Source organism: Pseudorasbora parva, chromosome 7, assembly GCF_024679245.1.
Source record: "Pseudorasbora parva isolate DD20220531a chromosome 7, ASM2467924v1, whole genome shotgun sequence".
NCBI lineage: Eukaryota > Metazoa > Chordata > Actinopteri > Cypriniformes > Gobionidae > Pseudorasbora > Pseudorasbora parva.
The window spans coordinates 14,987,810-15,006,343 of NC_090178.1; the positions used below are offsets into that span (position 1 = coordinate 14,987,810).

An 18,534-nucleotide genomic window follows, 5' to 3' on the forward strand; every position below is an offset into this window, starting at 1 on the left:
GACGGCGAGCGAGCGCGTAGCTCGTCACTTTAAGCGGACGCGTGTATGAACATGCTCATCTTCCAAAAATATTGCCAACGATTTATCAGGTAATGTCATGCACATAATGTCAGCGCAGTTAACTACGGCAGCTGGTTTAGTCCAAAAATGATCAGTACTTTTGCAGTTGGTTCTGTTCGAGGTTGGATCACGTTAACACCACAAACGAACCGCTCCAGAGTTCGTTTGTTGTTTGGTCCACTTTCAGTGCACACCCGAGTGCGATTGCTGCTTTCATACCTGACCAAATGAACCGCACCAAAGAGGGAAATGAACTCTAGTACGATTTAATCGAACTAAATGAGGCAGGTGTGAAAGCACCTATCAAGAAATAAATCTTATTTCACTATTTAAGATTCACCGGCCTGCCGACGAGCTTATGTTTTGGTAGCCCATCTGGAAAACTCATAGCCTCGGGACGTTGGGCTTTGCGAGTCCTGGGAGTCTGAACACGAATCCCAATGAACCAACAAATAAGGGATTCCCCAGCCTGTGACACACGTCATGTAAAAAGGAAAAATTGTGCGCACATCTAGTGAAACTTTTGCAAGTGCTAAGTTCAATAAAGCATAAATAAAAGTAAAGAGAAAATCTGCTGCTCCCAATTTTTTTTTTTTTTTAAAGGACAACGGTTCGACGTTTCAACACTATAGGATGATTGGGTAATTGGTTCATTAATAAGGTCAGGTGTGATGGTTCACACAGATATAAATGATACGTGTTTGTGCTTGTTGTTTGCCTGACAAAGACCCTTTGGGTCGAAACGTTGTCCTTTTTAATACATTTTTGGGAGCAGCAAATAGCAGTGTAAAGATTTTTTGTTTACTTTGATACACACGTCATGTACACATAATCAGTACGATCTGTTACAATGCATCTGTTACGTGTTTTTTAATACTATGACATATTAAAAAACGCGTTTTACTCACATAAGTGTGCTGCATAATTCCTGTCGTATCCAACATAGAAGGCACAGCATTGTGTTTTAATCTCAATATGTCTGCAAATCCAGTGTCGGCCTGTTTACAAACTATTATCTTGCTATATTTGGCGTGTTTATTGCTTGGTAACGATCATTTTAGTCGGTGGGCGGGGCTACAGAAGCAGGCGTACAGAGAGGCGGCGTTTCACCCTTCTAATACGTCATTGATTTGAGAGACTCGTTTTCTGGGCCTGGTGTCTATAAAAGCTTTTCTTTTATTAACAGTTTTCAGCTCTGAAACTTACATGATATTCTTATAATACCATGACCTTTTATAGGCTCAAGGGAAAGTTGATTTCTCAATTCATCACCCCTTTAAGATTAAAGACTGCAATGAGCGAGAGCGACATCAGCACTGGTGAGATAAAGTCACACTACTTTTAATGAAGGTAAGTGTGTGGGTGAAGGTAACTAGGATGCGACGTCAAACTCAGCTCAGTTTAACTCAGCTTCTCCTCTGCAGAAGTATGTGGCAATGTGTGTTGCAGTAATGCTGTCATATCTGGCTAACTTCTTCTTTTTTTTTTTTTTTTTACCATTTTGGGAGCAGTAAAAAATACATATGTAGACCACCAGTATATTTATCTAGTTGAACACCTAGACACATTTACAAACAAAGGGCTTTTATGAATTTGTTATTTTCAGTGATGCAAATTGTTATTTTTAGTGAATTAAAACATACAACATGACCAGTTTAGCATAATTCACTATCAATCTATTTCTTTTTGTCGAAACAATAATTCACAAACAAATGATCCTTATGAGCCTGTTATTTTATGGAATTAAAAACACATACCAAACCAGTGAAGCCGATTCAACAAATTTTTGAATCTTATGAATCTCTTATTTTTAGTCATTTTTAGTCATTATTATTTTTAGTCATTTAGTCTTATTTATAGTCAGTCATAAAAATGCTGCAAGTCCAGTGTAGACCAATTTGAGAACAAACTACTTTTTTGAACTGTTACTTTTTAGTCAATCAAAAACATACAGCATGATCAGTGTAGCCTGATTCACAAACAAATAAATCTTATGAATCAAATGCATAATGCACTACCAGTGTAGTTCAATTCACAGACAAATGATTATTGAGTTGGTGCTTTTTTATCAAAAACATACAGCATGACTAAGTGTAGCCTGATTCCCAAACCAATGACTCTTAAGATGTGGTTCTTTTAATTAATCGTTCCAAAATACTTTACTGTTTTGAATACGTCAGACAGAACCTTTATTAAATTGGTTATTTCATAAACATCTGACTCACTTGCATCGTATTTAGTGATATCTGTATCAAAATAAAGTATTGTGTAAGTATCATAACTAACTAACTGTCAATGTGACAACTTGCTTTTGAACATTACTTGGTAAGTTCAAATGCTGTATAAGTATGTCCTTACAGTTATAGTCCATCTCAGAGGTGCACTCTGTTCGTGACTCATACTGACCATATTACCATGTAGGATTTTTCCATAAGCTTTGAAATTGGATTTTGGTTTCTAAATGTAACAATGGAGTGGCTCCACTATATGTTCGTGTTGAATTAAGACTTTAACAATGGCTCCTAATCACTGACCTCAGATGAGATAATTGAGACCAGGAATCATGCATCACAATGCCAGTTTTTAATTAAAGACGACTATAAAATATTTTCGGAAAAGGTCAGGAGGAGCTGAATTAGGCAGGGAAAAATTCCTGTGGAGAGAGCCAACGTAGGGTACAGAAGAAAGACATGCCAGAAAATCACTGTTTCCAACCTTCGCTCCGCACCTTACAACCGCTGAAAGGGGAAAAGAGCCATGTGACATGTCAGAAACATATTTACTCAATCAGCACGTCGCTAATGCAGCTGTCAGAGTGCATACGTACAAGTAGACCATTTTTTTATTTCTTCCAAATGATTTAAATGAAGATGAATGGATTCGGCTTTAGTGATACGCTTCTCAAAACAAATAGCTCATAGAGTGAAATGTCAGTGGCTGTGACCTGATACTAAGGTGGACGTTATGGAAATTTAGATACAGTACGAGTCTGAGGTACCTAAATAAACAATGGAAACTGAGAAAGTTCCGCTTCGTATTGCCTCAGGTCTAATGGATTGACAATTAACCTTTCCATAATCAGTCAAAAACGTTCTCAATGTGAATGTGTTGTCCTTTGCTGACCTCCGAAATTGAAATTACACGTGTACTCGGTGTGACAGATAGTATCGTAAGTCAGTGACCGCAAAAGCTTTAAGTTTGTTCAGGTGAGCAGAATGAAAAAAAGCTGTGAGGAAATGTCTCGATTAATTATCATCGTGAGTTTTCCTGATAAGCCCTTCTGAATACGGCAATTATTTCCACGAGTAAACTTGGCCCATCTCTTCTAAAACTAAACACTTTATAAAATATGTTTCCTTGGCTCTATTTACTCAAAAAATATTTTCCCTCCGATTTGACTTCTCGTTTTAGTGGTAAAATACATGCACCACCTACCGCAAATAACTCTCTTATAGCGAAAGGAAACAGAGTACCATTGAGGAAACCTGCACTTCATACTTTAAGGAATTCCACTGGGAGGGGAGGAGAATAAGTGAGAGAACACATATGCTCTCAAGAAAAGAGAGAGAAAAAAACCTAAGGCGAGCTGGCTAAAGTGAGCATGGAAAAATACTAATAAATCATGAATGAAAATGCCAGTCGACACTGCAAACCCAAATAGAGGGGTTGAGGTTGGGCGTCCGACTTTTCGATCCAAAAATACAGAGCTCAAGATTAAACAGGTGAGATGCAGTCAAAAAGGCCACAGTTACACTACCTTCTTCGAGCGGGGAAGGTTTGGAAATCTAATGAAATTCATGATTTGCAGAAGGAATTCATCATTTTGTATCTTAAACAAGGGTTTGTATTGAAGGCATGAGCAGGTCAAGATCCACATATGCTGATCCAATCACACACACACACACTCACCTCTCCTGCAATGCCGCATAGCCATTTTGCATCTTCTGGACTCGGCGATGGTTGGACATGGTATTGTGTCCTTTGGTGGCTTCTTCACAATATGCCGTGTTCGGGTTTCCAGACCCCACTTGAAACCACAGGTTTTGTTTCTTCTGGTGCAGGTCCCCCACTCACTCCACTGGCCCACCTCACAACCCTCTGTTTGGACAAAGAAAACTGTTATTTAGAGAACTAGATGATGATGATGATGATGATGATGATGATGATGATAATGAAAACAAAGGATAATTGCTATGAAGGTTTGGATATGATGAGATACAATTTAGTAATGGTATACCTAATGAACAATACCTTGTATGTGGAATGAAACATTGGCTATTAGAGAATAACAGACACAATATTTGTGTGTGTGTGTGTGTGTGTGTGGGGGGGGGGGGGGTCTGGCTTGAAATGTTGTTTTTGTAATATAGTAGTTGGTTCTAGCTGGTCGAAAAAGGTCATTAACTGTTCCAGGCTGGTCATTATCTGGCACAAGCTAATCATTTGCTGATTGACTATCAACTATGTCCCAGAAGCCAGCTTGACCACTTTAAATTGGTTTGACCAGTTGGTCGCTGGTTTAAGATGGCCTAGCTGATGCTCATGACTATCTTGGAACAGCTAATGAGCATCTCAGAGTTGTTCAAAACCAGTAATCATGTTCCAGAACAGCTACCAGGTTTATCTGGATCTTCCCTGCTTAAAATGATTTACTTACCTCCACACTCCATGCTGTCCTCCAGTGGAGCAAAGCCCTCTGGACACTTTTCGAAGCAATGGCCCTTGTGCAAGTAAAATCCAGGCTTACACTTTGTGCAGAAGTCTTTGCTAAAGCAGGCCTCACAGTTATCTATCCTACACCCTGTGAAGAAACAATAAAGACAGGCGTCAGTCGGGCAGACAGCAGACAAAACCTCCTCATCTGGAGAAGACTGAATGTTGGGGGAGGGGATCAATATGAGAGAGGGATTATGGGGTTGGGAAAAAAGGCATTTTGATGCCTTGTGAAGCTTTTCTTTACAGGGGAGTGAGATATTCCAGTGCAACATCCACTGACATGCATGTTGAGCCAGGGAGTGTGGGGTGTGTGAGTTTTTAGGGCTGCATAGAACTCCAAAGATGTGACGACATCCAGAATGAGGAATTACCTCACCATGACCCCTTCACAAAAGAAAGGAAAGCAGAACATCTCAGCATCTAAGAGCACAGAGTTAGAAGGAAAGTTTGGCTCTCATTCGTTCTCTGAGCAATGGTGGCACACTTTTAGCATAGAATCATTATTAGCATAAAATCGGAGAAACGTTTTACGAATAATTTTATATATAAATTCATATCATAAAATCATACTTTTTTTAGCAGGAGCTTAGCATGAAATTATTATCAGGATGAATTTTAAACAAATATTGGTCCCAACTTATATAAGTGTGGGCTTAACTACTATGTACTTACATACAATATACTTACTGCGTTTATATTGTATGCAAAACACTTTTTCTGATATTAAGGTAGGATACAGGTAAAGTTAGGGGCAGGTGAGGTGGTGTGGGTACATTTGAGATGCTTTAATATACCAGCGGAAGTAGAACTAGCATCTCATTTTACAGACTTGTTTCTATTATGTTTCTATTTAAAAATATCGATACAATGTAAAGAATTTGCTCTGGTTCTTGCTTTAAATAATTTTTTTCTCGTTATTATGCTTGTCATTTGTTGACAAGCAGGATGTAGCAGCTGGTCTGTGTTGTATTTGTCCCCACCCCTCCTCCACTGTGATTGGACGGATGGGTAAAAAGTGACAGTGATGAGTTCTACGTTTTACCCAAAGTTGAACAACAACATTTGAATACCAGTAAAAAAAAAAAAAAATGTTTTGTGGACAAACAGCCACTAAGTGGCATAATCTAGTTTGGCACATGGTGAAGTTATCTGTGTTAACATCAGAGTTGGGTGGAAGAGAAAGAGGAGTAAAGACACTCTGTGAAGAAGGCAATACCGCCGCACCGATCCTCCCACGCCCCGCCTTGCCACAGCATATCAAGGGCAGTGTGCCAGCATGTCATCAAGCTGTGACTCTGCAAATAGCACGTCAGGCAGAACAAAATTACATGAGCCACACCAACAGGGCGATGCGCTATGGCCTGCATAATTAAAAAGAGCTACTGGGAGCTGTCTAATTTATGGCACTTCTTAAAAGCTTCTTAAGAGGCCTTATTGCCAGACAGGCAATGGATCTCAGATTACAGCCATCCACAAACATGTGAAGCGGGTTGCTGGTTGCCCCTCAGGTAGGTTAAGGCACCTGTTTGTAGATCTTCATTGGAAGGTTTGTAGCGCTTACCAGTCTACAGGTAAGCATACATTTAATAAAAGGTTTGAAAGAGAAAATTTGGCACATTACAAAGAGATACGGCTCGACGGCTTGGGCTTTAATCTCTGACCTCTCTGGGTTTTGTGAAGGTTCTCACCATCACACCCCCCTAATTAGACCATCTCCAGTTAACCAGCCTGTCTCCTCAACTACATTCCTTCCCAACAAATGAGTCCTTCCCCTTCTCCCTTTGAACCCCTGAAGCCTCAGCCCACTTTTCCTGATCTCTCACGCTTTCTTTATCCAGTCCAAACAATCTCATGCCGAGAAAATACACACACTATGCACTCCGACAAACATAATCACCGTCATTATCACTCCCAGGTCAATGATTGGGATGAAGTATTTTTTGACCTTTTTGCAACTTTGAAAACCTGTATGCAAGTTGTAATTAATTGTGAATATAGGCGTCAAGCAACACTCCTTTAGCCTAATTACATGCACAATAGGCTCGACCTTTGCTTAATTATAGAAATAACAGGAAATCATGGGGGAAATTATGCAGGGATCAGTACGATTTTTTTGCAGCTGGCCCAATTCTGATACTTTGTGTCAGGGTTGGGTGAAGGGATGAGGCAAGGACTTAATAATGCAGAATTTATTGACTTTTATTAAATACAAATACTAAATATAACATACAAAAACTAGCCCAAGGGGGAAAACAGAACCGGCAGCAGGGCTTAACCAATAACAAGGCAGGGCAACACACGACAGGGGACATTTAAAAACGATCTGAATAAATATATAGGCAGCAAAAAGGTAGGTAACAGAGGAGGATAGGTGGGGCAAATTAACCAATAATTAGATAACAAGAAGGGCAGGGTTAGACAGTAAACATGCGAGCACCAAGGTTATTTTCGTAAACGAAAACTAAAACTAAGACTAAAACTATTGGTCAAAAAACATTTTCGTAAACTGAAATAAAATTTAAAAATCTGAATAAATAAAAAACTAAAACTAAACGAAACTAACTACTCTTACTAAAAAACTAACTGAAATAAAATAATAATTAGCAAAAATAAATATTCGTTTTCGTTATTAATAAGCTCTCTTTAATGTGGTGGAAAATCTGACTGTGGCGGTTGAGGGAGTGTCTGTATATTGCGCTACTGCGCGTGAAGTGATCTGAGTGACGGCACGTGCAGACAGGCAACACATCGCTAAACGGCAGTTCACAAAGAATCAATGCGTCCGTGGCAGTGAAATGGGAAATAACACAAGGTAATGAGATGCACGTTGAACTTCTTTTAACTTAAGCTCACTGTTTTAGAAGCAGGCGCAAAAGTCAGCAACTATAGTAGCAAGTACTAGCCTACTGTGCGTTTGAGATTTCATGTTTGCATAATATTGACAGGCTCAAAGGTGTTATCATAATCATTTGCATTATATTATATTATTATCTGTGTGGAGACATTTCCCCACAAAGTAGGGAATACCACGATACACACACACACACGCGTTTGTTTCACTATATAAGTGAGGATATTGCATAGACTTCCATTGATTTTATATCAGGTTAAAGATATTTTATATCCCCTAACCCAACCCCTATCCCTAAACCTCCCCATCCCAAGAACGTGCAAAACAATAGATTTAAATAAAAACATGTTTTGGCCGATTTATAAGCCTTTTTAACTAGTGAGGACCAGTCAAATGTCCTCACTAGTCAGTTATCATAATATTATATCACACACACACACACACACACACACACACACACACACACACACACACACACACACACACACACACACACACACACACACACAGTGTGGTCTTACACTGCTAGCCTACATTGTACTATTGAAGAAATTAAAATAAGCTTTTAATTGTTTAACAATTTCATCTTTGTTATGAATGAGTTTGTCTGAAATTTATAATTTTTACTTTTATATTTTACTTTGCATTTATTTTGTTCTTTAAGATAGGCTAATACTCAGAGGATCTATGTCAAAAATATCAAATATAATTTTTTAAAATCAAAATATAATTTTTCATTTTTAATCTCCAGATCGTTGTTTGTATATAGGTCATAGTTTGACTTAAGCTTTTTTGCTCAAAGGTGAAGACCCAACTTTATGCATGTTTTGTAAGACAGTCCTGGGTTTAAACAATAATGCTCGTTTATCACGTGATTTCACTTAAGGATGTTTAGTAAGATTAAACTCTAATCTGTGCAAACATTAAACTTTGCTGAAATTAAAAACCTTGATTTGGTCTCTACACTTCATTATGGTAACTCTGCTAAACTATAATTACTAAAACTAAAACTGAAACTAAATAAATAAAAACTAAATAGAAATGTATTTGCAAAATAAAAACTAAACTAAAACTAGAAAAACCATTTGTAAAACTAACTAAAACTAAACTGAAATTTGTAGCAAAATTGTAAACGATAATAAAATAAAAACTAATTTCAAAAAGCAAAACTATAATCACCTTGGCGAGCACATGGCACAAAGACATGACAACCATGTGCTCACAGTAAACAAAACAAAAACAAGAGCACATGGCACCAAGGCACGAACACAGATTTTATTATGCCACAGACGACCGCTTCTGCTTCTACCCGTCACACGTGTGTGTAGTAATCATATTAGATACATTTGCGTCTGTTAAAAGTTATGTTATAATGCTAGTAAGTAGTTTGCTCGGTGGCTACTATGAGACATTTGTTGCCAGGGTTGGGGAGAAACTAAATACATATATGTAACTTAGTTATGTATTTAAAAATCAAAATTTGAGTAACTGTATACAGTTTTTGGTGATTCTCAGACTCTGACAGTCTGCAAAAGCATATTAAGCTACATTTCTGCTCACAAGTTTCATACCCCTTTCAGATTATGCAACATTTTTATAATTTTAATAAAATAAGAGGGATCTGGGATCCTAAAAAGTTTACGTTACTTTTATTTAGTACTGTCCTGTATAAGCTATTTCACATAATCGATGTTTACATATACTCCACATGGAAAAATGACCAAATTTACACAAATTGCCACATTCAGAAATGTACATACCCTTGAAACTTAACTGCATGACATTACCTGGATGAACCACTACCTTTTTCATCTTTCATTTTAATTAATTTGTTTAGGTAGTTGTGACTTTTTATCGACTTTATAACCCTTAAAAAGAATATAACATTGTTCTAGTGGTTTTGGGATATTTTAATCCTAAAAGCATACATATTGTGCCTATATATGCTTTTGTTCTGTATATTATTTTGTATATTTATATTGTTTAATGTTTTCGACTAAAATAAAATCTCAAGATATAATGTAAGCTTGTTGTGTAACCTATACTTGCTAATCATAAACTTGTTCAGAAGTGGTGACAAAACATAATAATTAAAAACAACATTTCTAGTTAAACTTCATTTAAATAAACAAATATTTTAATATTTGTTTTTTTTATTAGCCCAAATATTCTAATACTATATATTTTTTTTAAATGCCCATCCCTATTTTTTTAATTAATATATTAAATCATATATTTATTTTTCTTAAAAACATCAAGTTTTCTTAAAAAACAAAACAAAACAAAAAACGTATGAGCATCGATCAATGTGTTCACATGCGTTCAAACTGCTAAAAGCCATAGTTTGCAACAAATGTAATACACACTCAGACTGAACCGATGAGACGCACAGATTAAAGAGTCTCATAGCTTTGCTCCAGGGCAAGAATGTAAAGCACGCTGTTCAAAAAGAAAAAAAAAGTACAACAACAAAAAAACAAAAAGTACATCTTCATCATGTCGTTGTTTTTAACACCCTTGTCTTTACATCAGCCAAGACACCAGGGCAGAACTGCATCTTTTGTTTGATAAACACGTGCTCTGGCTGGTCGAATTACGCTGTGCTGTAGAGATCTTGGCGCAGAGTCTGAGAAGATGAAAAAGGCCACACAGATGGATCTACTCGCTTTTGTTCCCAGAGAAATCAGAGCTCTGGGAGTCTCTGTGTCCCTACATGTCCAATCTATGACAGGGAGCAACAGCTAATAAATGAGCTTTGTAACAGAAAAGCCAACTCTTTCCTCCGCCTGATATACTGCAACCATAGGGAGGCTGTCATCACCTTTAGGATCGCTAACTTCAACACAGAATTGAGGATGAAAAAAGAAAAAAGAGCAGCTACTGGCACACGACAGTGACTGGACTGACTTGACATGAAATGTAATTTGTCATCCATTATCATGTGCAGATGTGGCAATATTTAAAAATAACTGTGTTTGGATATATTTTATAAATTAGTAATGCTATCTGTGTATCTGAATAAGATGAGATTTGGCTCAAAAGCCTCATACTGAGTGAATAATCTGACCATCAGTGTCACCTATGGTCTCAAACAGCAAATCACTAAAATTATCCTTAAATACAGTCTGCAATTCAAGATATTTAGTTAGATTGCAATATACACTATATGCATGCGGCAATCCTGTGGGTGAAAATGCTTTTTGATGCAAGAGGTCAGAGGAGAATGAGCCGATTGATTCAAGCTGATAGAAGAGCAACTTTGACTGAAATAACCACTCGTTACAACCGAGGTATGCAGCAGAGCATTTGTGAAGCCACAACACGCACAACCTTGAGGCGGATGGGCTACAATCTGGGGACAACATGTGCTGACCATAGACCGCTGACTTTCAGTCAGAATCATTTTGTGACATGTTGTGACAGTTTGTCTGGTACTTTAGAAATGTTGATGCTGTCCTCTCCAGCAGCTGGAATGAGTTACCGGTTGCTATTGCAACTCTCAACGGCCACCAGGACCAGGGTTTTATAAAAGCTATTTATTTGTTGTAAAGTGTAATAATCATCTCAGAAAAATAAATTATTCTGTCAGGCACAGTTGATGTAAACAGAGCCTTGGACAAACACTGTCAAGATGAAAGAGTGTAGCCAGGCTATGTCTGTGTCATTATTCCAACATTATCAACTTCTTACGAAATAAAAACTTTACCCCTCAGAAAAATTTACTTTTCCTGTATCATCAACATTACAACCTGGTGTGAGTGGCGCACGGCACGCACTCTTCGGTAGAAAAGGCGCGCGCTGTATATCACGTCACATCAATGCACACTCAAAAGTAATCGGGTAGTTTACATGCTGAAATATTTCGTTTGAACGGTTCATGAAAAGGTTTATTCCACCCCTCTCAAACTGATTACAATTTCATTCGGTTTGGGCATTTTTATTCCGATTGAGGTGTTTATATGGAACATTTTCATTCGGATTGGACTTTTAAACCGATTACAATGCTCCATGAAAATTCACCTATTATTTGGGTAGCACGCATATTCTGAATGCCTTCCCCAAAATTAAGATGAGCCATTTTAATCTAGATTAATTCTAAAATTAATCTAGATTTAAAAAATGTATCTATACCCACCTCTAATATTATATATATATATAATATATATATTATAATATATATGTATGTAATATATATAATATATATATATATTACATACACAGACACCGTCAACATTTTCTCACAATATCACAGTCTATTCACTATAGTTTAGGAAATGGTAATTAAATATGTTACATTTAAGTCCACAAGTAGATAGTAACAATAAAGGTCAACCAATGACCAAGCACTGCTTAAATTCAGTCTTTGGTGTAAACGTCACATTAGCAAATAAGGAAAAAACACTAGTCAGGTCAAAGTGTCTCAATAATTTTGGTCCCAAATCTTTCTCTTAATCATTGTCTGAAGATTTTTTGGATATATTATGTCACATGTTACCTTATTTTGTTATCCTCACTTACATAAATGCACTATAGTGTCCTGTAACTACTAGCAAAAATGTAAATTGGATGTCTGAATCATTTTTGGTTTGACTTGGGGATATATAAAGATAAAATCATTTATATAGCTTACATATTTTTATATAAAATTGCATATTTACATAACATTACATGAGCATTTTTGTAAATATTTTTATATATATACATACATACATATACACACACACACACACACACACACACATAAAAAAGATTTTAAGAACCAGCAGGATAACCTTGGCCTTGGTTCCACTTTTGAAGGCCTAGATGATAACAGGAAGCTAATAGGGCATAATTGGATCACCTGTTCTTCCACAGACATGGGAATAAGGACAGACAGTGGGAATCTGATGAAACCCCAATGCAAGAGGGACAAAGAAAAGCCTTAACAGAATATTAGAGGAAATTGCCAACTCCGCTGAAAACTGCTGCTTGAGATTTATGCTTGGCCTTTTTTTCCACTTGGCTTTCAATGTGGTTTTCAAGTCAAGTGCATGTTGAGTTGAATCATCAAGCTTTAGGGGTGATCTAATCCTGAAAGACTTGTGGCAGGAATGCCTCTCTACTGTGGTCTGGATTTTTTTTAAAAGACACACAAAAAACAATAAAGCAAATTATACTGTGCACATATGAGCCAGTGTTATATCCAAGCGGCTGCGAACCACCTTGGCTAGGGCTGTTGAATGTTTACTTAATTTTTAAGCAATTAAACATGTAATGTTCAATAACTTCTTTTTCAAATAAAAATCGTCTTTAAATTCTATATGACAGTGCCATGTAAACAAGGGGTACATTTGGTAGCTGGTCCTGAGGTCACAGTAACCAATACATAGTATTCAGCAGCCATCTGCGGTGCAAAAGGGATGCCCATGCTTGGAAAGTGCTAAATCCGGCCACATTTTTCCATTTATCCTACCCAGAGCTTCGCTGAAAGAGCCTGTCTCATCTCGCAGCCCCATACACAACAAATTGCGATGCACTGTGTATTCTGATACCTTTCTATCAGAACCAGAATTAACTTATCGAGCAATCTGAGCTGCAGTAGATTGTCTTTTTGATCGGACCACACGGGCCAACCTTCGCTCCCCACGTGCATCAGTGAGCCTTGGCCATCCATGACCCTGTTGCTGGTTCACCACTTTTCCATCCTTGGACCACTTTTGATAAAAACTGACCACTGCATGCAAACTGAGAACATCCCACAAGAGCTGCAGTTTTGGATTTGCTCTGACCCTGTCGCCTAGCCATCACAAATTGCCCTTTGTCAAACTCGGTCAAATCCTTACCGAGGATTTGCTTGCCCATTTTTCTGCTTCTAACACAACTTTGAAGACAAACCCTGCGTCCCAATTCGCATACGATCCATACTAAATAGTACTCAAAAATAGAATTAGTATGTCCCAAATTGTAGTATGTTGAAAAGAGTATCCCAAAGATACCCGGAGGGTTTACTATTTCCGGTCCGAATTCGTCGAAGTACTGATCGATGTGCACTCTAACGGCTGATATTGCCCACAACCCATTGCGAGTTGGACGAGGATTCGATAAGAACTACAAACGCAGATAAAAAAGCGTTAACAAACTACAAACATGGCGGATGTGCAAGTCCGACAGTTAAGTAGAGAAGTTTAGATAAAGGGGTTTGAGTGACCAACTATCAATATTTAACCTGACAAAAATATATTTGTTCAGTGTTGTCCACATTATATTTCACCTGCAGCAGCATTGTGAACTTTTGTAATGACACGTTTGGCCATTAACTTTTAAATGCATCATTATATTTCAACTGCAAACACATAAGGAGAGTCTCTGCATTAAAGACCCACAAATGGCAAATCAACGAGCGGCTACATTTCTCTCCGATATGGTAGGAGATTCATCTGAATGTGGAGGATTTTTACTGTGACGAATCTGACGATGATTGACAGGGCAGTTAAACGATGACGGGATGCACGTAATTAAGCGACAGCGAAGTAGTATGTCCCGAAGCTTGCATACTTTTCTGCTATACACACTCACAAGTATATACTTTTTCTACACAGAAAGACTACATATTTTAGGACATAGTATAAGTAGGCGAATTGGGAGGCAGCAAAAAAGTTCACTTGCTGCCTAATATATCCCTCCCACTAACAGGTGCCATGATGAAGAGATAATCAGTGTTATTCACGTCACCTGTCATAATTTTATGACTGATCGGTGAATATATATCTGAACAATGTGTACTGTTTCTTCATGTTACCTGCACTCAAGAGAACCCTTTTTATTTGTAAGCAACTGTCAGCTGGATGACAGAAAACATCACTTTTCACAGCTCCAAGGATTTTATTAAAATTACCGTTCAAACTTCCACATATTTGTATTCCCGCCCATGGACAGTCAGATTGTTAGAGGGGTGGTGCCAAAATCAAAAGTGCATTATGGGTGTTGAAGTTTTTGGGTGGTAGGTTTTTGGCAAAAGAGAACACCACAGGCCAGTTGATCTGTTTTCTATCTGGTTTTACCAGTTTTATTAAAAGCTCATCAAACCAAGTTACATTACTATTGTATCTGCTTAAATAACAATACTCAAATAATAAATAAATACATTAAATAAATAACTTGTATATAAAGAACATTCTGGTTGTCAAACGTTAAAGGTTAAAGGTCCAGTTGGCTGGAAAGTGGTTCTAAAATTGTCAGAGAAAAAGTCTAACATCAATTGTTTGCTTCGATGTTTGGTTATTTAATGCAACAACAGTCATTCATTTTAAGTGTGGCCCATTGTAAGTGTAGGCCACTATAATAATGACAAATTGAACTATTAAAGTGTCCATAAATGTATATTCAATTCAACTGGGGCCATCTAAATTCTCAAATGATCATTCAGACTGGTAAAACTCAGTAGAAACTGGGTGACGGTAGGTGTACCACTTACACTTTCTGGCAAGTCGAGCTCTCTGGTGTGCGAGTTAGACAGAGGGGCCAACGGCAACTTTTGCAGGTCCCAAATGACATCACTTTAAGTACAACAACTCATTCTTTTCTGGAGGGTACAGGATTCATTACCTCATTGGAAGGACATATTGTGGAATTGTGTTGATTCTTTAACTATTGGGTATCACTTCAGGCAACAGTCCTTTCGTGTGGCTGAGGTCCACCTCATTCCCATCGGATTATCAAAACTACCAGTAAAACTTAGAAGCTCAGGAAGGTTTTGAACAGTCTTACCCAAAAGCCTGCATTCGCCCATTTAAAAATGTGACAAAGTGGGAATAATTACAATAACAGTACAATAGGAACAGATTTAACAACACCAGAGACGATAAAACATAGTATAAAATAGGACAAAACAATTATCCTTGACAAGGGGGCTCTCATGTGGCACATATAGTGTCTTGTTTGAGCTGTGATACTTGAACTACACGTCTAGGATATTGGCAATCAGAAAGCTCTAAAAAGGGTTTCCATGTGAGTAAAGAGATGACAGGAAACTTTACATATTGACAAACAGGAGGTCATCCAGGGCCAAAATCTTTCATTCAGTGAAAATCTGCTTACTAACATGGCCTATAAATAATGGCAAAAATATTTAATAATGTCATGAAGTCAGCATTAATACTCACAGCCCTGCCACCGTGAAGTCACGTGTCCATACAAGTAAGCTGATAAGTACCTTGTTGGCTGCTGTAAAGGTTATGACTGAAATTAGTCTCCCTGCTTGCATGTTATACCCTAATTCTCAGTCTGGAGCCTTTTCGTGCATTGTGCAACCGTGAGAAAGAGAGAGCGTGGGGGGTTTCCTTGTGGTGACACTGAAAGACTTCAAATGTAAAGGGAGAAAAGGAGGGTTCAAGATGGATGAGGAAGAGGGCTTTCACTTGACAACCTGTGGAAAAACTGATGGTACCAGCACACCAGTTCTCTCTGCATTCTGAATATTTTTTCCAACATTTATCTCTCCTTTATCCTTCCCACACTCTCTTTTTATCTGGTTAGCTTAAGTGGCAGGCTGCTGCAGTGTTTGGGAGCAACTAACCAAAAGCAGAAAGGCTACTAATTTATGGGTCATATTTTATCGCGCGCACAGTCAAACAATCTTGTGAGATAAAGTAATAATTAAACACACTCTTCAAGTACATCTCTTTCAAATAATTCTATCAACCGTCACTCCTTTGTGTTTCTGGAACTTGTCCCATTGTATTTTACGTGTTCATTTTTGCAGTGAAATAAATATTGCAGTGCTGTCAAAATTAGTGCCTTAATGCATGCATTATTTTTTTATTCTTCAGTTTAACTCGTTACAAATATTTTAGGCAATTAACACAGCATCTGTTTTTTTCTGTCATCTTTTGGCTAGTGATACATTATATGATCACACTCTTATTCAAGTGCGACAAGACAAAAGAGAACACACTGCCTGTGAATGTCACAGAAAGACACGCACCAGTACTGAGTTTTCTTTAGCGCTTGAAAAAGCAATAAAACACAGTTATGCCAAAAGGCCTGTTTTTTCGAGTATCCTCATGAAGGCAGACTTAAATGAGTAAAGTAACATAATAAATTAATTTAAAGAGTTCTGAGAAAATGAGATGCGTGTCATGTTGGGCAGCGGATGATCTTAAAGTGACAGCAGCCTAATAAAACAGTTGCAGTGATGTCTGTCATTAATGTTAAACAAAGACCAAAGAAAATTGTAGCTTTAATGAGGATTAATCTTCCGTATATTTAAATGATCATTTATGCAGTGAAGACAGTAAAGTGTTTGATAACTTTATTCCATTTCTGTATTAACCATTTAGACATTTATTGTAACAGGTTTATGTACAGATTGTTATAAGTTCACTTAAATTAAGCTTAATAAATATTGAAATTGCTAGCTTTCAGTAATACTGTATTGTTAAATGTCTATAATTAAAAAATGTTTTTAAAAAATGTATTTCATCGAGACATCAGTACCAGTATCAATATCAGTGTGGCCTTCAGTCATAAAAAGATACCATTACAAAAAATATTTAAATCCGAGTTGTTTCTACATTTATTTGGAGAGTAACTGTGAAATTATAATATAAAAATATTAAAAACTCCAATGTTTTTAGTCGCAATTAATTACAGAAAGAAAAGGTGTGATTAATTAGTTTAAGTGTGTTCGTGTTTATTGTAATTTTGAGTGTATTAATACACTAGACTGTGATACGGCTTTTAAAAGGATAGTTTACCCAAAAATGAAACTGTCATAATTTACTTAAACTCATGTAGTCCCAAACCTGTATGAATTTCTTCTGCAAAACATTGTGGTTTTTGTAAAAGTTTTAGTAATAAGAAACAAAAATAGTTGTTGTTGAATGCTGGGGGTCCAAACGACATTGGACCCCAATGACTTTCATTGTGTGGACAGAAAAAAAAGACTGTTAATAAAGTCATGTAGGTTTGCATTGACATGATGATGACAGAACTTTCATTTCATGGTGAACAGTCCCTTTAGGTCAATTATGCAATCATCCTTCTGCACATTTGAGATGGTTGGATCACGCATATGATGCTCGCCAGAGGTAGGTCAGTGTTCAGTCTGGATTTCAAAAGCACTCGACCCCACCCCACTGCTCCAGCGGAAGAGTCTGCACTGATGTAGTGCAAACCTGTCTCCTCTTTGGCTTTGTTTTTGCTCAGGCCCGGCGATTCTGCAAAGCATTCCTAAACGAGATAGGATCACACACACACACACTCAAGGTCTAATGATAAGCAGCTGCTGCTTAAGTGATTTCAGAGCATGTTTTTTAAAAACACGATCAACTCAAATGTAATCCACCGTTTGAGGCTCTTGGAAGAACGTACTGTAGTTGTGCTGAAAACTCGGACAAGACAGAATGAGGAGCGACTTGGAATGGCTGCTGCGCGGTCTAAAGCTTTCTCAGTGTCCCGACTTTCTCAGTTCTCGCACTAACCCTGATAGAACATCCCATTATGACTGACAGACATGAAGAGCTTAGCAAAGATGACAGAAAAAGCATAACTTAAGGAGATGGGTCAAATGCGAAGCTGGATTAGAAAGTCATGACTGAAACAGCGATCACATCAAAGTAGGCTTTGCGCGGAGATTTGATGCTACGTGACAATGTGAGGTTTTGTTCTGGGAGAAGTTCTCCTTGAAAGGAATCCAGATTAACTGGCCACATATCAGTATCATTTAAAATCAAAATTCAAGCAGGACAACAAATAGTTTGGAGGACACCATGTCCCAGAAGTCTCTGGAAACAACATGTCTTTGTCCCTTCTCCAAAATTTATAGGATTAGTTCACATCAAAATGAAAATTTCCTGATAATTTACTCACCCCCTTGCCAGATGTCAAAAAAAATCACGTTTTTTGAGGAAAACATTTCAGGACTTTTT

The 18,534-nt window shown here is 37.5% G+C and overlaps 1 protein-coding gene across 1 annotated transcript in view; it reads right to left on the bottom strand.

Annotated features, from left to right (window-relative positions):
* Positions 1 to 18,534, bottom strand: part of rspo2 (R-spondin 2) — a 76,911-nt gene that overhangs the window by 26,017 nt on the left and 32,360 nt on the right. Inside the window, exons 3-4 of the mRNA XM_067449576.1 lie at positions 4,718 to 4,861; positions 3,970 to 4,158 (exon numbers count right to left, since the gene is read on the bottom strand). Coding sequence (XP_067305677.1) covers positions 3,970 to 4,158; positions 4,718 to 4,861 — 333 coding nt within the window. The remainder of the gene's footprint in view (positions 1 to 3,969; positions 4,159 to 4,717; positions 4,862 to 18,534) is intronic.